At 43.4% G+C, this 20,904-nt stretch overlaps 1 protein-coding gene across 2 annotated transcripts in view; it reads left to right on the top strand.

The window, feature by feature from the left end:
- The window catches only part of LOC122834348 (A disintegrin and metalloproteinase with thrombospondin motifs 9-like), a 50,063-nt gene that overhangs the window by 8,911 nt on the left and 20,248 nt on the right, over nucleotides 1-20,904 (top strand). For both annotated transcript variants that reach the window (XM_044122710.1, XM_044122709.1), the window contains exons 5-28: nucleotides 640-723; nucleotides 807-931; nucleotides 1,105-1,145; nucleotides 1,227-1,332; nucleotides 3,115-3,261; nucleotides 4,069-4,210; nucleotides 4,422-4,526; nucleotides 5,071-5,216; nucleotides 5,530-5,711; nucleotides 5,810-5,946; nucleotides 6,658-6,775; nucleotides 6,952-7,047; nucleotides 8,126-8,292; nucleotides 9,088-9,217; nucleotides 10,597-10,723; nucleotides 10,841-11,054; nucleotides 11,140-11,301; nucleotides 12,370-12,531; nucleotides 13,748-13,867; nucleotides 16,488-16,595; nucleotides 16,682-16,849; nucleotides 18,309-18,557; nucleotides 19,842-20,003; nucleotides 20,094-20,270. In XM_044122710.1, the coding sequence (XP_043978645.1) occupies nucleotides 640-723; nucleotides 807-931; nucleotides 1,105-1,145; nucleotides 1,227-1,332; nucleotides 3,115-3,261; nucleotides 4,069-4,210; nucleotides 4,422-4,526; nucleotides 5,071-5,216; nucleotides 5,530-5,711; nucleotides 5,810-5,946; nucleotides 6,658-6,775; nucleotides 6,952-7,047; nucleotides 8,126-8,292; nucleotides 9,088-9,217; nucleotides 10,597-10,723; nucleotides 10,841-11,054; nucleotides 11,140-11,301; nucleotides 12,370-12,531; nucleotides 13,748-13,867; nucleotides 16,488-16,595; nucleotides 16,682-16,849; nucleotides 18,309-18,557; nucleotides 19,842-20,003; nucleotides 20,094-20,270 (3,375 nt within the window). The remainder of the gene's footprint in view (nucleotides 1-639; nucleotides 724-806; nucleotides 932-1,104; nucleotides 1,146-1,226; nucleotides 1,333-3,114; nucleotides 3,262-4,068; nucleotides 4,211-4,421; nucleotides 4,527-5,070; nucleotides 5,217-5,529; nucleotides 5,712-5,809; nucleotides 5,947-6,657; nucleotides 6,776-6,951; nucleotides 7,048-8,125; nucleotides 8,293-9,087; nucleotides 9,218-10,596; nucleotides 10,724-10,840; nucleotides 11,055-11,139; nucleotides 11,302-12,369; nucleotides 12,532-13,747; nucleotides 13,868-16,487; nucleotides 16,596-16,681; nucleotides 16,850-18,308; nucleotides 18,558-19,841; nucleotides 20,004-20,093; nucleotides 20,271-20,904) is intronic.

Genomic DNA, 20,904 nt, shown 5'->3' with positions numbered 1-20,904 from the left:
GCGGTTAACTGTGGCACAATTGCAGTTGTTTGCTCTTGATTTCTTTTTGAGGTATTCGACTCTATGAGTGGCTGAATACAAATGCAAACAACACTTTTCAGATTTATATTTGTAAATTAATAGAGAACTATGAATCGGATTTAAGTCCAACTCATGCAATAACAAACCCCAGTCTTAGGAAGTTTGGGGTTGCAATGTGACAAAGCATTGAAAAGTTCAAGGTCTTTCATAGAGGCGCTGTGCACGGATGTGTTGTAAGATGGTACACACACACACACATGTTAGTGTTCCGATGTGCAGCATCTCAGTCTGCAGTCTTTTGGGGAAAGGGTTGTGGTCGGGACATGGTCAGCCCAGGGCGGGAGCAAACAACTTTTCCAAGAGGCCAGGGGTAAAAGAGGACATAATGAGTTAGATTTGATGAAGGTTAAAAAATAATCTCAGGTATGTCACAAAGAGCGTTTACTTTCAGCCCACTTCAAATAGCAGCTTCTGCAGCCTGAAGGGACCAGTGGTCGTCAAGGGGGAGGCTGAGGTGACCTATATTTTGAAGAAAAGGCTTGTTTATTCTCAGGACCAGTGAGCTTAGAACGGAGTTGCCAGTATATGTGCTTCTAATCCAGATTTCTCCCCATTCAGGTCTCCTCCATCTATAAGGACCCAAGCATCGGCAACCTGATCAATATTGTGATCGTCAAGTTAGTGATAATCAACAACGAGTTGGTAAGTTTGTGCTCTGTTCCCTCATGTCTTCCTGAAACCGCGACCATTTCCTCATCTCTTTCTCTCCCTTGCACGTTTATCAGGACGGCCCGGCTATTTCGTTTAACGCACAGACCACTTTAAAGAACTTCTGCATCTGGCAGCAGAACCAGAACGTCCCGGACGATAACCACCCCTCCCATCACGACACCGCCATCCTTATCACCAGGTGCAGGGAAATTATTTGCCTTCTCGCTTTTAAGTCTCTGAAATATCCAAATACCCAGTGAACTCGGGGTTGAGTATGTTTAAAGAGGGGCCTGATCAAAGACCGGGTGAAGTGTTCTTCGTTTTAATGCAGCGCCGCTGACCATGACCTGTTGTCTTCATTTTTCACCACAGGCAGGACATCTGCAGAGCGAGGGATAAGTGTGACACATTAGGTAAGCAGAGCGTTTCCACCAGCAGTCTGCGTAGCGACGGCGTCATGTGGGAAAACTGACCCTGGTTCTCGTGCTACGCAGGGCTCGCCGAGCTGGGGACGGTGTGTGATCCGTACCGGAGCTGCAGCATCAGTGAGGACAACGGGCTCAGCACTGCCTTCACCATCGCCCATGAACTGGGCCATGTGTAAGCATAGCAGACCTTTTGGAATGAGTTTTGTTTTTTGTTTTTCTAAAGGAGAGATGGATTTGGTTAAAGTTGGGCAATATTAGAGCTTCAAAAGTTTTAGTTTGTTCTGCAAAAGTATTCAGACCTCTTGAGCTTTTCCGTATTTTTGCTGTTTGGAAGCAAAACTTCAATGTAAACTTCAATAGCACTTAAATGTGAATTAGAGGAAAAAGCATATGTACCTTGAGCATCTTTTAGAAATTAACATCTGAAAAGTGAATTAAAAAAATTTTTTTTTTTCCCTTTTAGTTTGATCAATGAAGCGAACTGAAAAATATAAAATGGCACATTGCGCCATTTTACAGCGCAATCAAGTAACCATGTTGCATTCAGTTGTTATAAAAATGCTGTATGTGTCAAACAGGACTTAAAAGAAAATCGACACCTTGAAATCGGGCCTGTTGTCTCTTTGGCGGGGTTCTCGTGTGACTTGGACAAAACAAAAAGGGTTGGCCGAAGCACAACAAATATAACTTCAGTGATATTTGTTGTGCTTCTTCAGGCTTCAGGTGAACAAAGATGGAGATGTGCAGCATATTTACATAGATAGGATGTCCAAGGCAGGTTAGAATCAGAGAAAACAGCAGTGCCTTCATTGGAAGAGATCATCACTTCCAGTGTGAGCTGGTTGGAGCCTAAACTCAGACTGACTCCCTGTGGTGCAGAGCCGTGTTTTAAAGCCACAGGCTCCGCCCACAGGAAGACCAAACAAGCAAAAAACCTCCCCCAAAAAACAATTACTTCTAACTCAGATAAACTCTTATCAAAGTATACATAATAATAATAATAATAATAATAATAATAATAATAATAATGAAGAAGAAAAGGGGAATAATATATACTTGTGACCAGAAATACAATTCCTCAGACCTTCAGTTCCCGAAACTACACACACATAAAAAAAATAAAAAAATGTAAAAGCACACGCAAGTGTGTGATAATTACTGCTGCCACTAGTCTGGAGGGGAGTGACTGGGGGTCTCGTGAGGCGGAACCTCGGACACTCCAAGATTGTTTTTTGATGAGGGAAAAACCTTAACATGACATGAAGCTCAAAAAAGTCAATTTTACATAAGACCGCCCCTTTAAGCCTTCTGCAGTAAGCCTTTGTCGTCTCTCACAAAATGCTCATTCTTGCCACTAAACAAAGTGCTGGATTATTGAATTCCATCTTTGTCTGCACCAACCAGTGCAAACATGGTCGACGGTTGCTTGGTGGCAAAGCTCGCTTGTGATTTTGCCCTGTATAAGGTGGGCAGGTTAGCGGCGAGCAGTGCGATGTCGTACCGGTTTACACCAATCACATTTCTATACCCTGCAGTGGTTTGAATGTGGGGCCTCAGATTTTCCCGTCTAAAATGTTTCCCTGGTTTTTTAACAAAGTTTAATATCAGACTGGTTTCTCTCCAAAGTCCCCACAGGCAGAGAATACAAATGCTCTGTTATTTTCAGTGGCAACCGCAAATTAGCTTCCCAAAACCAACACCGCAGTGATAGTGGGAACGTAGCTACAGATAGAAAACATGGAGAGAAATTAATAGTCTGTGGTTCTGTGCAGTGACATCGTCATCATTTACTGCATGTCCGTCAGTCAGAATGCTTTTGCTTTGTCCACGAAACGTTCAAAATTACTTCAACCCTCCTCACTTAGATGTGATCTATTTTTTTTTTTTTTTTTTTTTTTTTTGGCACTATTTTCTCTGCCTGTTTTTAGTTAGTTCACTTTTCTCTCCTTTCTAGGTTTAACATGCCTCATGATGACAGCAACAAGTGCAGGGAGGATGGAGTGAAGTCACAGCAGCATGTCATGGCTCCCACGCTCAACTACAACACAAACCCTTGGATGTGGTCCAAGTGTAGCAGGAAATACATCACAGAGTTCCTTGAGTATGTCGTGCTGTTTTTTATCGTCACGGTAACGCGTCTCTGACTATTAGGACGTAGCCAGATAGAATAAAAATCGCTTGCTCAGACGTGGACAGTACAAACCTAGTGGAAGTTTTCATTCATGTGCATCCAGAAACATGCAAGTCGTGTACTGTGTAAGGATATATAAGACGTATTATCTTTTTTTTATTTTTTTAAAGAGGGTTTTCTTGCCCCCCCCCACTGAAAAATCTGAAAGTGCAGCATAAAAATGTATTCAGTCTGCTACTCTGAAATGAAATCCAAAAGTTACATAAGTAGTAAATAGGTGTGTGTAAACCTACTTCAGTGCTACTAAATGTTGGCCACAGCAAACATGAACAATAAGGTGAAATGAGATAAAAACTAATCTTTGCAGCCTACTTGGAAAACAAGATACATTAAAGTTTTTGTGGCAAAATGTAACAAAATTGCGGTACTATAACTGCCTTGTTTGTACACTTGCTTCTTAAAACTGGAACTGCTAAATTCAGAAGTAATATAAGGAAGATCTGCTTTTATAAGTCCTTCAGCCTCATAGTCTCCCTTTTCCAAATAAACTCGTTGAACTCCTGGGAAAAAAGAAACAATTACTCCCGACTGTAGGAAATAGTAAATGGGATGATATTATGCGCGGTTGAGCATAAGAAGACGTCTTTGTGGATGTATCTGTGCAGATAACTGACCACTCCTGCTGTACTGAGTGCGTTTTCTGTCTGTTTGTGTCTCTTGTTTTTTTATTTCCTCTTTTTTTTTTCTTCAAGTCATTTTATTTTTATTTCCTAATAGCACAGGATATGGTGAGTGCTTGCTCGACGAGCCCGTTTCTGGGCCGTACAGTCTGTCGCAGCAGCTGCCCGGGCGGATATACAGTGTCAATAGACAGTGCGAATTGATATTCGGGGCGGGAACGCAGGTGTGCCCTTACATGGTGAGTGGAATCGCGTTGTCGGCTTCTTTAAAGTCACCCCTATAACATGACAACCTGTCAATGATTCCCTCTTAAATACGAGGAAAATCAAATTGAACATTTTATTAAAATGCATGCTTCTTTTTTTTTTCTTAAGGTGTTGTGCATTAATTGTTGAGTTTTGAAATGTCAAAATTAACATGTAGCTCACATGCCTGCGTGTAATTAACAGACTCAGTGTCGGAGGTTGTGGTGCACGAGTCCAGAGGGCGCCCAGCGCGGCTGCAGGACCCAGCACATGCCCTGGGCTGACGGCACCGACTGTGCACCTGGAAGGGTAAGGGTCACGCAGAATCTGCAAATGAGAAATGTGCATGCAAGGATGTGGGTTCCAGTAGGAGAATGTTCTGAGGAAACTAATGGGACTGGATTAAAGCTGAATTCCAGTTAGTTTAAAAGTTAAGAGTGGCCTCAGCTTGACTGTAAATTCCACCAGGATTAGGCATTGAATGTATCTCGACATGTAGATTTTTAAAAGTATTTAAAATTAAAATTTTTTGAGCTGTATATCATGTTATAATGTTATTCGCTCATCAAAAGCATACCTGAGGTGTTGCTTTTATTTTTTTTTATGCATGTTTAAGAAATTCTTGAATCTCCTTTGGCAACCATTCGGATTTCCTAAGACTCTTGCTAACGTAGTTGTTTCATTGTGCTATGAAACAGAGGAGGTCTGTTTGTTTTCAGACCCGCTCATTGAGTTTTCGATGTTTTCGATTAAACTTAGCCTTCCTTTCTGGTTCCACTTTTTTTTTTTGTTTCATCTCTGTACGCTCCTGTCATTAAATTTGTTTCCGTCCTTCCTCTCATTTATCTCGCAGCATTGCAAACACGGCCTGTGCATTCCCAACGAGGACGACGCCTCGCCTGTGGACGGAGCGTGGGGGGTTTGGAGTCCGTTCGGTACGTGCAGCCGGACATGCGGCGGCGGCATAAAGATTGCAATGCGCGAATGCAACCGACCAGTGTGAGTAGCCGCGTGTCTTTGTAGTCGCGCATGTTTTCATCTGCTGAAGTCAGTGTTCCATAGATCAAACCTCCTTAAGGGGGATTCTTTCCATAACAAGAGTTCAGTGAATCATTGATTGCAGACCTTACAGGGATGTTTTTTTCTGCTAAATGCACACATCAGCCAGTCTCAGTGAGTGTAGCCTTTCATCCCGGATTAATAGAGTATAAGAGACGAATAAAAACGAATGAGAACTCGTGTTGTTGTTGTGTAACATGCTAAAGAGAAGAACTGACATATTTTAAGTTGCCATACTTTCTTGCGCTCTCAGGCCCCGGAGCGGAGGAATGTATTGCGTTGGTCGGCGGATGAAGTTCCGTTCTTGCAACTCTGAGCCTTGCTCCAAGCAAAAGAAGGACTTCAGGGAGGAACAGTGTGCTGTTTTCGATGGAAAGCACTTCAACATCAACGGTCTACCTCCTAACGTCCGCTGGGTTCCCAAATACAGCGGAAGTGAGTCCCTATTTTCATTTTCTGCTGCTTGCTGCCTGATTTTTTTGCTGGTGAAAAGCATTAATCAGCGCAAGCCTTTGTTTTGTCTCCTCTGTCAGTTCTGATGAAGGACAGATGTAAGCTGTTCTGCAGGGTGGCGGGCAGCACTGCCTACTATCAGCTCAGGGACAGGGTCATCGATGGCACGCCATGCGGACCCGATACCAACGACATCTGCGTCCAGGGCCTGTGCAGGGTGAGCCTGTTCATACCGAGTGCTTAAAGACAATCTGCTGCATCCCCTGGCGGGGTCCGTTCGTGCGGTGCAGCCGTGCCTTTTCATGATTTCCACATCCCTCCCAACGTCTCAAATCCTTTGCCTAACCAAACCGTTTCCTCAAATCTGACGTTTAGATTTTCAGTTTGAAAGCTTGATTGCAAACATGCCCTGCACATCAAACGAGTCAGTGGGTTTCCCTGTGTACATTCGGAACCACACACGGAGTTTTGGGTTTGACTGTAGCTCAGGAAGTCCGTCTGCCCCAGACAAGTGCATTTCACATCCAGAGATTGTCGCAACATCAGAAATCTGTTTGGCTTAAGGCGGCGCGCTTTGTTCCATGCTCCTGTTCTGAGAAATACTTGCAATATTTTGTCTGAGTATTACACACAGAATGCCCAAAAAGAAATCACACCCTTTTACGATTTTCAACGCAACAGAGTCAAAGTTCAAACCTTCTTATTTATCGCACAGACGCTTTCCAGTCAACTCACAAATGTGCAGTGCTTTGCATTGGCCTGCCATACCAAGTCTTTTATAAGCAGTGTCTTTAAGAGTCATTTGTTCTTTCATGATCTGTACAGTTTTACGTTAAAATAGCCAAATACTTTGCATGATAACGCCAAAGTTGCGCTGCGTCATTCACATTAACAAAACACTTGTCTCGCCTCTTCCCTGACGGAGCAGCAAGCGGGTTGTGATCACGTCCTGAACTCCAAAGCCAGGAGAGATAAGTGTGGCGTCTGCGGAGGTGACAACTCCTCCTGCAAAACTGTAGCAGGATCGTTCAACACTGTACGCTACGGTGAGCTGCGACCTTCTTGTCCCATCGCTCTCCATTTTGGATCTTGCCGCTCTTGTTCTGTGTTTCAGCTGCCATTAAGTGTGATCATCCTTTAGAAAAGACAGACGTAATTTGTTTAAAATGATTTATGTATGAGATCCAAAGCAGGTCTTGTAACAATCTAATCACATTTACAGGCTATAATGAAGTGGTGCGAATACCCAGTGGTGCTACAAACATAGATGTGCGACAACACAGCTACTCAGGGAAGCCGGAGGACGACAACTACCTCGGTGAGAATACGCCACTGTTTCAGTCATAGTGTGCTTGTAGTTGATCAGATATTCTATCTTGTCTCAAATATCTGCATGCCTGTTAGCATACAATGCTTTGCTTAGTTTTATTGTGAAGTTGTGTACTGTAAACCTAAGCATTGAATTTGTACTTCTCTTTTAATGAGTGAGAATTAGGCCTGTTGGTGCCAATCAGGCGTGGGCAGCCAGGCTACAGGCTTGTTTACCTAGATGCTGAGGTTTGAGTTTTTGATTTAGAGCCAATCGAAATCTCGGGACACGTCGGATGCGCTCCACGCATCAAACGTTCACTGTGACGACCCTCGACGCTCCTCCCCGTAGACTTTGAAAGTAAACCAAACGTGCCTGATGCTCAAAGCACATTTCGTGTGAACGCACCACAAGTGTCAAAGTACCTTGTATGTACACAAGGCCTGTGTTCAACATGTGGGGTGAGATGAAGGGAAGCTTACATAAGAGACGTTTGTTTATCGCTGGATTATACTGCTTCTGCAGTAAAGCAAAAGCCAAACTTATTTTTAGGTTTTCTACACTTCCCCGCCAATAAATGTATTTTCACTCCACAGCTGTGTGTATTTTACAATGTCAACTTCAGAGCATAGTTTAACATTAATCACCCTTTTCTACACTAAAGGCTTGTAAAGTCGTCTTTTTTTTAAATATATGTAAGAACAGGCCGTAGATTCTTAGAAGGATTTGTACTCTCGACAGTCATAATAATGTAATGTGTGAAATGGTGAGGAAAGAAAAGGCAGGAAATTAGCTCCATAATCGCATTAGAGTGAATGAGTGCAGACGACCCTGAATGGGACTTCTTCTGGGAAAAAAGGATCATTTTATGCCTCAGTCTACCTTTAAGTGCTAACATAAACCTTTGTGTTTCTAATGCATCCTCCTGCATGCAGTGCCATGTGATCGCTTAAAGAAAGCGGTGCTACCCCCAAACATAGCCTTTAAACCCACAGCGCTCTGGAGATGATTCCACCTGGAGTTGAGCGGACACGGCTTGATCCGAAATACAATTGCGACAGTCAAAACGGTTCGTGTCTCCCTGCAGCAATATCAAACAGCCGCGGAGAGTTCGTGCTCAACGGAGACTTTGTGGTGAGCATGTTCAAAAGGGAAATCAAAGTGGGAGACGCCGTCATCGAGTACAGTGGCTCCGACCACGTCATCGAGAGGATCAACTGCACTGACCGCATCGACGAGGAGATCATTGTCCAGGTAAAAACTGTTGGCAACTTTGGACAAAATCTCCTCATACTAAACCCCTCATTTTAGCACGCTGTGGCCACAAACTGTAAATTGTTTTATTGGGATTTTGTGCATCAGTCCAGCATAGAGCAGGTGGGCGACGCCCTAAAGGAGCTCCTGCACTCTGAGGTGCCTCCATAGTGACGGACTTCAGTTTAAAGTTTATTTTTTATTAAGTAATACTGGATTAATTAAATCCTGTAATTAATGCAGGATTAAATTTGTTCAAAGAATAGCACTCCTGAAAGAATGGCTCTCATTTGCGTTCACCTCTCTCTGCTCTGATGCCCAAAAATGCAATCTTAACAAAATCCAGTCCAGAAGGCAATGCTTAGTCATGCACTAAATCAGCTGTCTTTGGAAGAAAGCCATGGTTGAAAGATAGCTGACATTGGAAGAAGGTGCTTTGGTTTGTTGAAATCCGAACAAAATCTTTATGGCCCTCTATGACGCATGCTGTGAGTACAGCTGCGCGCGCCGTCCTGTCCACATGGTGAAACACAGAGTCGGTGTCATCATAATGTGAGTGTTTAGTTTTGGTTTTTTTTAAACAACGTGACAACAATGAATTTATTATCACAATAAATGGTAAACAATATGATGAAATGCCCATCCCCGTGTCTAAATGTCTAAAGCTGTTACGTTTATGGCTACAACATGACAGAATGTGGACAAAGGTTCTACTGGCGTTCCTGCAGTGAATAATCAGTCGCTTCATTTTCTCTTCTCACCGTGTTGAACTGTACTTCTCTGTGCTCCCTCCAGGTTCTCTCTGTTGGAAACCTTTACAACCCAGATGTCAGTTACTCCTTTAATATCCCCATAGAGGATAAGCCTCAGCAGTTCTTCTGGGACGCTTACGGGCCCTTGCAGGAGTGCAGCCGCCTGTGCCAAGGTGAGGCGGCGGGAGGGCTCGGGGGGTGGAGGCACATGTGGCTGGCAGGCCTTCGTGTTAGAAAAGTTTGAAGATAAATGCGACGCTCCTAGCAGAGATAACGCGGAAGACAGCAGACCTGGGAGCCTCACAGTCGCAGACGTACGAGAAGAGAAAATATCGCTTGCGACAGAGTTAATTTTTACAGCAACTGGGCTGTGATATATTGCCCTCCTTGACGTGACCGTGGGTTTTTCAGAGTGGTTAGGGTCTGTGGGGGCGGATCGCGGGTAAACTCGAAAAAACTTGCTCTCTGCCGCGACGCACTTTGTTCTGCGTAAGAATCTCTTTCTCTGCTTCTTGACACTAGTCTGTCGGGAGGACCGCTCTGCCAAAGCGGGAGGGAAAACCGAGAGCTTCGCTGTTGACAGCAGGTCGCACAGCCAACATGTAATGTCCTCAGCAGGAACACACTAAGCTCTCATTGCACTGAAACGCAAAACCTGGTGGTTTCCATCTACTGTTTGCAAGCACTTTAGCTTTAAATAGATGGTCCGTGGCATCGACGTATTAAAAATGCTAAATTTAACAGATGCATACATTACAAGGAGTCATAGTGGAAGTAAATGCTGACAAGTTGTTTTTATATTTACGAAGAATAAATCCTAGTTTACCCAGAAGCCTTTTGTGGCCTTAAAATTAAATGTGATTTCACCAAAAATATGTAGTTGCATTTTCAAATAGGTCAATTAAACAGAGTGAGCATATTTTGATGTTGTCCAAAGAGACAAAATGTAAAAAATGTCTTCGTTTAGATACAATAAATAGTTTTTTTAGTGCTTTTGTGGATATTTTGTTGACTCCACTCATATACAGAAGATGTCAATTACAGATATTTCTATATTGAATACCTGCCTGCCGTTTATTAAATAACACTTAAATGTATTGTAAAATCATGTACTGCATACTTCGGCATTCAACATTGTGCGTGTGTCAGAATTAGGCCTGTTGGCGCCAATCAACTGGTCTGAGGTCAGTTGAGGAGTAATTGCATGTTTTATAAAACTCTAAACATGCTGTGACCTTAAAGGTGCAGTACGTAGCATTTACGAAAACATGTTTGCCTACTTCACAGAGGAGGTCAGTGCCACCTTTCCTAGACCTCTTCTATGTAAAATGTTCTAGATCTGCCGTTGGAGGGACCACTTGTTCACCACAGGGTTAGGTCAAAGATGGCCACCAAAAAGAGATCCATGATACATTTTTTTGGACTGGATCCAACCCAGAAAGCTCCAGTTGAACTTTACTGCATAGAGAAAGGTTTCATTAATCAAAGCACTGCACACAAAACCTCTTCAATGAGATTTACTGTACAGTTCTGCTGTGTTGTATCTCAACAGGAGAGCGCAAGCGTAAGATTCTCTGCAGCCGAGAGTCGGACAGGGTGGTGGTGTCGGACCAGCGGTGCCACAGTTCAGCTCGGCCCGCTGCCGTCACTGAGCCCTGCAACACTGAATGTGAAGTGAGGTCCGTTTGACCGATTAAACCGACATTTCAGTGCCTAAACAGGGCCCGGTCAGCTCGTCTGCTGCACTTTGTAAGACACCTGTGAGGGACCCGTCCTCTCTCTGTCTCTCGTACCAGATGGCACGTGGCTCGTAAGAGCGAGTGCACAGCCCAGTGCGGCGTTGGATATCGCACTCTGGAACTATACTGCGCCAAAATCAGCCAGTCGGATGGCAAGACCCAGAAAGTCGACGACAGGTACTGCAGCGGGCAACGCAAACCTGACGACAGGGAAGGCTGCCATGGAGATTGTAACCCTGGTGGTGGCTGGGATTACTCACCCTGGTCAGAGGTACGATTCTAGCAGGACGGGAAGGATTTTGTTGGAGTTTGCTTGGCTGTTCCCTCCTGTTGATGGCTGGCTATTTCGATCGCAGTGCTCAAAGAGCTGCGGCGGGGGCACGAGGCGTCGGGGCGCAGTGTGTCGAAAGTCATCCAGCGACGACGACGAGAGCAATTGCAGTCAGAGGGACAAACTGACCGTCCAACCCTGCAATGAGTTCCTCTGTCCACAGTGGAAGACTGGTGACTGGTCTGAGGTCAGTTGAAGAATTATCGCATGTTTTTTTTCTTTTTTTAAAATAATTCTAAACACATTGTGACATTAAAACTTGCGTTAGGTAACTTTTTCAAAAATATGGATTTCTCCATATTTGTTAAAACTGTCACCATGTTGTGTCAGTTTAATACGAGACAGTTTAAGACTGAACTCCTATTGCGGCACGCAAAAAATGGGCCGCTCCCGACCCAAAACAACTGATCAGAGCCAGGAGGAAAGTCTTAGTGCTGTCAAACATCCTGGTGTACGCGCTGCTGGACACCAGAGAAACTTAGCATTACAGAAAAATGTTTTATCCAGTGTCATTGTTACCATGCTAACTAGCCCTAGCATTCGTGGCAGGCTCTATTGCGGCACACCAGCTGTTGCGTAACAGAGAGCAAGGCGTGGGATGTGAGCGGTGCGTACACCAGAGTGACTGACAGCGCTAGGACCATCCTCCTTTCTTTGACTGGTTGTTTCTGACTGAGTCGTGTATTTCTGCATTTAGTACTGACAGCGCTGGGTGAAGGCAGAGGAGCTCAATGTTTTCACAGATTATCTTTCTTATATGACTTTGTCATGACATGATGGCAATTTCTACAAATATGTTAAAAACATATTTTTCATAAACGTTACGTACTTAACTGAAATCTATGCAGACCCATTTGCTTTTCTGTAATTTAAACTAATTCGGACCAAAATCTTAGGACTAATTTGGTTTGTCTCAGTTGCTTTAAATGATCCACTTCCTCCACTCTAAGTGAGTGTTAGGAAAGTGGTGATTGCAGGGTTGAAGCCTGCTTAACCTCCGCTCAGTTTACACATAGTGACGCTTGCAAAACTGTGGGCTGCATTCCAGGATTCATTTTTTTTATTTTTTACACGTTGCTGCCAAAGCACTTACACTCTTCCATATACACATGCATAAACACACTTCCTCTGGCTTCTCGCTCCCATGCAAGGGCAATTTTCTCTGAAAACATTTTCATTCAGATCACTGTGAACACAGCAGTTGCAACAACCACAATTATTGCTTCTATGTCGCTTTCAACATGTTCCCTTTCAGTGCCTTGTCACATGTGGGAAAGGCTACAGGCACCGACAGACATGGTGCCAGTTTGGTGAGGACCGCCTGGATGACCGCTTCTGTGGCACAGCCAAACCCGAGTCGGTGCAGGCGTGCCAGCAGCAGGAGTGCGCCTCTTGGCAAGTTGGACCGTGGGGACAGGTGAGTTGTCCCTGCATACTTACTGTGTTTGGTACACTAAACATGTTATGTCTCTCTCGAAAGATTTGAACAAACGTAAAGTCAGGGTTCCCGTGACTAGAGAGATATTAGCAGCTCGAAGTCCCGACCGCGACCCAACAGAGAAACGGTGACAAAACTTGAAAACTGATCTCTGCAGGCTCTCTGCACCCAATCCAACATACATGCAGCTGTAATTTGCAGTGATTTCTACTATTTATTAACTGAAGATACAAGCCGCACTTCTCAGAGTTTAGTACTTAATAAAAATAATTTCCTTTCACAATTACCCACTACCTTGTTGTTAGTTTGTAACATAAAATGTCAATAAAATTGATTGAAAGGGATATAAAAACATTTGAAAGAGGCTGTGGTTAGGTTCCTGACATCTACAGCAGACATTAAAGGAAATATTTTACTTTCCACACATAAATGGAACTTGATTGTCTAATTAGGCTCAAAGCAGCGGCTTGTCGACTCACACCAGTGATTTGACGCTACAGATTAGCTCTTAAACCTCCAAATCAAACAGTGCTGGAATTTTCCAGCTGTTGATTTATCAAAGAATGGGAAAACGGCGACGTGTAAGAGGTGCAACGTAAAAATTCCCCGTAGAATGTGCACTGAAACAGGAAATGTGCTTGTTTTGATATATAGACAATGTAAGCGGGACAGATCCCCATGAATAGCTGTGTGATAAAAGCCTCTTCCTGAAACGATGCATGCGGCGCGGTGTCTGTGTGCATTCTCAGTTTGTAAACTGTGCACACAAAACTTAACACCCAAAAAATGCGAAATATTCCTGCGCCTCCCATCAGAGGATGTGCGCATGTTAACGTGCATTTGAAGCGGTTTAATGAAGCGCGGCCAAATGGTAGCTAAAGCCGCCGCCACACAAGTTTGACCCTGTTTCACCGAAGGCAATGAGCCAGAAGCGAGCGCGGGATTGTACCCTTTGACTTGGCAACAGTGGAAAGAACAGTCAGAGCAACGTATATGAACTTCTTCTGCTGCTCGTCGGCGGGAAAGCCCTCCGTTTGTTGATGTGCAGAGTTATTTATTTTCAGGGCAGATTTCATTGCCTCCTCGGGTAAACCAACTGTTTTGTGTTTGCCTCTCTCTCTCCTTTTCACAGTTGTTAACATTTCCCCTCCACTCCTTTTTTCCCCCCTCTCTCTCTCTCTCTTTCTGAACTCAGTGCACTACCTCTTGCGGGCCAGGCTACCAGATGCGAGCGGTGAAGTGTGTGGTGGGCTCCTACGGGGCTGTCATGAACGACGCTGAATGTAATGCTGCCGCGCGACCCACTAATACGCAGGTGAGAGGGAACGGCATCTCCGCGGCGTCCCTTCGTTTCCTCGCTGGGAGAGCCACGCTTTATCTGCAGATGAAAGAGGCGACGGAAGGAAGTGCGCACGTCCGTTCACACTGACGCAGATGAAAGCGAGCGGTTCTCGTCCTCGACTCTCAGTGAAGCATGACAACATGCCAGATAGCGTCTGGCAGGAAACAGTGCCTTGCAAATATGCCCACTAATATATTCACATTATGCTATCTTAGGTGTGTAAAATCTTAAAAGTGTGGCGTGCACTTGTATTCGGCATTCGGAAGGTGAACCTGAACCCCGGTCTCAAATTTTGTCCAGCATTTTACGGAAATAAAATCATTTCCGTAAGATGCCCACCTTCTGTGGAGAGGTGGTGATAAAATGTAGTCGTATCGCGATATTTTGTGGTAGTATTGTGATAACGATACAAGTGATGATAAGAACTATTATGACCTTACTAGGTAACTACATGTCATGCCACAAATAGTGCTCTCGAAAAAAACTAACATTTGTAACGAGCTTCTTGAGGACAAACTACGACTTGTATCACTAAAGTGCACACAGTATGTCCATTTAATCATATTTTCAAATTTATTGATATTTATTCACAGATCTTTATTGAAAATAGTACAAATAATAATCCTGGCAATATGGACACTTTTTTTTCTACACATCCTTCATTGAAATTTATCATGACAACGATAAATCAAAATCTTATGCTAAGAAATTTAGAACTTTTTCCATGTTTTACACTGAGGATAGTGTATTCAGGGAGATGATTAGTGTTATTTTTTTTGTCACTTATAAACCAATAGTCAACTTTTTGGATGCTGGCCAAAAACCCCTTTCTTCCTTATATTTACTCTGTCCACTACATGGCTTGCAGCATTCTGCAGGAAATGGTCTTCCTGCCACTACTTAATGAAGGTTATCATTGAGATGACTGCAGTTGAGTTAATCAACAAATTGGGTGAAGCGAGGAAACGTCTAAAACAAAGGAACAAAAAGATCCGCTTTTGTTTTATTTTGTTGAGCCTTCTTGCTGATTCGTTTATAAAGCTTCTAGCATCTCACATACAATAAAAATATTCAACTTTGAGTCTTCTTATGTCAGTAAATGTCTACATTGAAAAAGAGCTGTTGTCAGATGCAGGTAGTTTAGGTACGGTGCATCCGAAGACCAAGTTTCACTTTTAGCTTTCGGGGATTGTTAAGCTCCTAATCGGCCAGAAACCAGGCAGGACCTTTCAAGCTTAAACTTGGCCGGCATTGATAGTTGGTCCAATTTGTTAGAAACATTAAAGCGACTCATTTCATTTATTTAAAAAACACATTTTAGATTAAACTTTTTTTCCCAGAAACCGTATATGAAAGTACTGACGTTAAAATTCTTACTGATCTGAAAAGCAAGTTGTTTACAGTATGAATTGTGTTGGAAATGTTCAATTTTGATGGACATGTGAACAATAACTGCCCAGTGCCTGTGAAGGTTTTCCCTACAAGTCACATAGTGAAAAAGATTATTTTTTTTTTGGTTTGATGTTTTAGATACCTTTGATCCCTATTCCAATGTGCCCATTTTGAAGGGGAGAACACTACCTTGTATTTATCACTACAAAGAAACATACAGTATTTTAAGCTGAATGAGAGGTTTGTTTGGTCAGCATGGGGCGTAAACCCGTTTCAGAGGGCTGATCCTGCAGAGTCAGGATGAGGCCCCCTCTAGTCGCAGCAGTTCTTAATTCCGGTGCCTGGGTCGGCAGAGACCGGTGACCAGTGACCCTGAAGCAGTCGCCTTACCTCGTTGTAATTCTGACTAGCCAGCCATGAAGTGGGCCACCAGGCCGCCATTCCCACAACCGCTCTCTCCGCCCGGCGGGGCTCAAAAAAAAGAAAAAAGGAAACGAAAGAAGCATTTATAGAAAGAGGGGACTTTTAATACAAGGAACGAGAGGTGGTGCAAAAGAGTGCGACACCACGTAAGGTTTTGATCTCCTGCGGGGATTTGTCAAAGTGAGACTCGGATAAGTGTGGCAGGAAGTGTGTGTGGAGCAACCTTTCGCGCTGCTGTTGGGCCTATTTGTTTCTTTTAGGAAGCAGAGTGTGGAATGTGTAGTCTACTCAGAGTCTGTGAGACCTGATTAAGGTCGTCATTCCTAGAGACAGGGGGTCAGAGGGCACCAGAGGGCAGGGGCGGCGGGGGAGAAGGCGGAAGGTGAGGGACAAGGGGGTGGATTAGGGGTGGAGCTTCGGACCACGCCAGCATGGGCATTGGAGCCCTAAATACCACTCCACTATGACCTGTTATGACAGGGATCAGGGCTTTATGCTGAGTGGCTTACGGCCACAATCCATAGTTTGAACTGACAGGGCAGACCCTGATAATGTTGTTGTAATAAGGTGGAGGTGGGGGGAAAGGTTGATGGGAACCATACCCACTTTCAAACATGGCGCTGAAGGAACAGAGCCGAACTCGTTAACAGTGGTCCCTTGTCATAAAAGCCTCTGTCTGATATTCCTGCCGTTTTGTTTTCAGGGACGAATTTTGTTACAATGCGGCGGTTTTATTAACCGCCCGCATGAATGGGCTTATGTGTCTCGTATTTCACAGGACTGTGAAGTGGCCCAGTGTTCCAGCAGCCACCCTGTCTCCCCGGTAACCAAAGTCCCGTCTCACCAAGGACACAGGACCCAGTGGAGGTTTGGTTCCTGGACTCAGGTTGGTTCCCTTCTCCAACTTCCCATCGCTTCTGTCGGTTCGACGTTTCTGCGTCGTCTTGACATTCGTCCTCTTCTTCCTGACAGTGTAGCGCCAGCTGTGGCAAAGGCACGCGCATGCGCTACGTGAGTTGCCGCGACAACCAGGGTGGCGTGGCAGAAGAGTCGGCGTGCGCGCACCTGACAAAACCGCCTGCCAGGGAAGTGTGCTCGGTTGTAGCCTGTGGACAGTGGAAAGTGCTGGAATGGACAGCGGTGAGGAAGCCGCCATTATCTGCAAAAACACAAAGTCTTACCAAGAACTTTTGTTTGACCTCAAGTGCAAATATGTCATTACTCGTAAAATTGAGACGAAACTAACATTTCAAGCAAGATATACAACCTTTTTTTTTTTAGTCTATGATGCTTGAATATTGATATAAAAAAGTACTAGTACCACTGGCAGTTTTCTTCCCTCATAACATAGAAAAAATGTCTCGCTATGAGTGAAAACATCTGCCAGTCGAACTAGTACTTTTTGTCAACATTACTTTAATAAGTCACTGCATATGCAGCACAATGAGTGTGTGACATGGACTGGAGAAGAGGCGCCAGCCGGGACAGAGAAGGTGTGAGTGTGCGTTTACGTAGGAGGCCGAAGGAGTGAGACTCAAGTTTCTGGAGCCGATGCGAGAGGCTGCAGCGAGGGGGCTTCGTTCTTGTTTACAGATGTTTCTCATCAGAGGCGTGGCGATACCATACAGTCAGACTCCAAGTCCGGTCACTGTGCACCGCGCACACAAATGCACCCCCTCGTCCACCCACTCTATCACCGAGCCAAAAATACCCGGGGACCATTTGAAAGGAAACAGTTCATCCTGAGGCCAAAGCAGATCTGCCGTTCTATAGATAGTCACGCTCTCACATACACACACATTGTGCACAGAGGCACATTATACTATAAAATCCTCCTTTCGTCTCGCCAGAGTACTTCGCACTATATTCTGCAATAGTTTATATGCGACAAACACCAGGTGCGTTCATGGAAAGCTATCCCACAGTATGCTATGTCAGGGGGAATATTGTGACATAAATGTATAAACTTTAGTAGATGGCTTTATGTAAGGACTACAAGGTTTCCCCCAGGAAACTTGCCCTGTGGTTGGGCGCTAGGGCAGTCATTCATCCAGTGGTTTGTCATGTTTTAGAGTTAAAATTTCTTTTTAAAAGTTGACAGGAAATTTGGAAATATTGCTTGATAATTATGTTGTTCAAAGATTGGAAGATTAATACCTGAACACCAACTATAAAGCTATTAAAAAAATGCAAACATTTTAAAAATAAGCAATGCTTAGCCTGGTGGGGTCACAAGAAAAGCCTGGTGGTCCGCCAGGCTTATAATACACTGAGGGAAACCCTGGACTATCTTAGAGTGAAGCAGTATTCCTGGTGAAAGATCGGACCTCTCATTTTTGTTTAACCTGAAACATTCCTTCGTCAGGTTTTTCTTTCGAAAACAGACATTAATCGAGTTTTTATGCAAATGTTTTGGCTTTTTCATTTTACAAGCTGGGTAAAGAATTCACTCTATTCAAGTAAATTCCAAATAATTGAATTCAGATGTTCCATTCACATCCAGAGTCAAAGGCACATATATATATATATATATATATATATATATATATATGTGTATATAAATACGTCGACTAACACCGCACGTTTGTGTTTCACTCAGTGCTCTGTGACGTGCGGCCAAGGGAAGACGACACGAGAGGTGTTGTGCGTCAGCTTCAGTGACCAAGAGGTGAATGCGAACGAGTGCGATCCAGACGATCGTCCAGCCACAGAGCAGGACTGCGCCATGTCTCAGTGCCCGTCCCGTCCCAGCGAGTCCCTACCTTTGCCGTCCTCACCGAACACCATTACCAGGAGCAACGTGGCCCGCAGCCACTCCCACCAGTGGCGGACTGGACCGTGGGGAGCGGTGAGGCATTCTACATACTGATTTAAAAATGATTAAGTGACTCTGCAAATGTAGCGCCGTCCACAATATTTGTTTTAAGACTTGAAAATGCTTAAAAATGTGGATTTCTTTCATTCTTTCACAAAGTTAAGAAAAATCTCATCTTTACCATAGTACCATTATGACTGAAAAACTGTTTTTACTGCACCAACGTTGTCAATTTTTTTATGTTTGTGTTTAAAATTTCATATCCTTTAAAAATATTTTACAGGTAATCAAAGACTTTCAACGGAAATGATTCTTCACATGAAATCATTTCTATGCCCTTTTGATTCCCAAAACCTCATCTCTGTATAAAAACTCTGGCGACCAAGAAAGTACCATACATCCATTTTTTATTTATTTACAATTTTAAAACGTTATTAATAGACAGTGCTGTCCTCCTGGCAAACGTGGATCATACAAACTCCTACCAGCATGGCTACCAACATGTGTGGCACCAGAATTTTAAAATAATTCATTATTAAAGTGGGATTTTTAGCCCATTTTGCGTATTATTTTGTATACCGTAGATGCATTATTTGCAGTATTTTTCATAAAAAAATTTCTGGATATATATATATATATACATACATACGGACACAAATACTTACTATAAAATCTAAATGGCCACTAAAAAACAATCAACATTCAGAAAACTTTTCTGAAAGTTTGCGGATCTCCTGCCTTTATATAACATTTTTTTAAGTGTAGTTTTGGCAGAATCTCTCTTCAAAGATAACTTTTAGCCTTGAAATAATTGGGGATAAGTGAAGCTATTTTGGGTGAGTGTCCCTTCCTCTGTTTTGCCGAAAAATAATTTCGACTTAGCACCAGAACTGCTGTGACGGCAGATCTGAGTTGGTTTTCTCTCTGGTTGTTTTGTGTGCTCATGTTATTTGTGTACACATAGATTTACTATAACAGGTGATTCTTGTGATTTCCATGTATATAATGTTGGGGATTCAACTATATTGCACAATTGCCTTTATTTTCTTTAAATGAAAAGTATCATTGGGAAATAAAGAAAATGATATCATTTCTGTTTAAACTTCAAACTTTACCTTTCAAACTCTGAAGCAGTTAGACTCATTGTAGGAGCTCCAAGAAGTTGAAACTCTGAATTTCAGGGTGAGAGGTTCTCCTGAACTCAAATTCCAATATGGCCGCCTAGCATTATGAGCAGATGATGTAAATCATTTCATTGAACATTATTCCTGGGAATACCTTTGACTGAGCACGGTACCTATTCTCTGTTGACCACAGTGCTCCAGCACTTGTGCCGGAGGCTTCCAACGGCGAGTCGTTGTGTGCCAGGATGAGAACGGTTACCCTGCCAACAGCTGCGAGGACCGCAACCGACCCACCGAGCAACGATCCTGTGAGTCAGGCCCGTGTCCCCAATGGGTCTACGGGAACTGGGGCGAGGTGAGGCGACATTTCATATTACTAAAGCTTAGATAAGCTAGAAACTTTGTCGCCCTTGGATTATAAAACCCGCGTTTGTGTTGTCTTCAGTGCACTAAACCTTGTGGCGGTGGGATAAAAACGAGGCTGGTGGTGTGCCAGCGTCCCAACGGAGAACGCTTCAATGATCTGAGCTGTGAGATCCATGACAAGCCACCAGATCGGGAGCAGTGCAATACTCAGCCGTGTCCTTCTAGTCCTCACTGGAGCACAGACCCATGGAGCTCGGTACGCTCATAAAAAAAAAATAAAAAATACTCACATTTTTTAAAATATCCTTGTTTTTTTTTTTTTCTGAAACAATAGACCTAAAGAGGCAGAATGACTATGGTGCTGGTGCACAGAGATATTGTTTTTTGTTGTTTTTATGACTACATTTCTGGATTCCTCTCTGTCGATTGCTTACCATTTCTTCAAAAACATTTAGAATGTTACTTCAATGGCACTTAAACGACGAGACATCCTCACATGCAACGTGCCAAAAAAACTGAAACGACACGCTTTGGAGACCGCTGCAACCATATGAACAAGAAAGCATTTCCTACATTACTAAAATCTCAGAGCTTTTAGTTAAAAACATCAGGATCAGTTTGTTTCACAAATATGGTGCGGTAAAATATTGGTCTAAAGATAATTTATTTTTGTTTCTTTTTAATTTATGGAAATACTATTAGCTTCAATAATTGAAGGACTCTTTGTATTGATACATTCAGCCAATCACTGTTCCTATGCAAATACTGATGAACAATTTTGTATATCAGGAAAACACCATAGATGCCTATTCTTTATTATCCAAAGAATGGTTCATAATCCTCAAACATGGGGCGTTACACTACACAGCTGTAAGAGTTATGTAGTGTTA

This window comes from Gambusia affinis, linkage group LG07 (assembly GCF_019740435.1).
Source record: "Gambusia affinis linkage group LG07, SWU_Gaff_1.0, whole genome shotgun sequence".
Lineage (NCBI taxonomy): Eukaryota > Metazoa > Chordata > Actinopteri > Cyprinodontiformes > Poeciliidae > Gambusia > Gambusia affinis.
The sequence above is the reverse complement of the archived record's forward strand: the minus strand, read 5'-3'. Positions and strand labels throughout refer to the sequence as shown.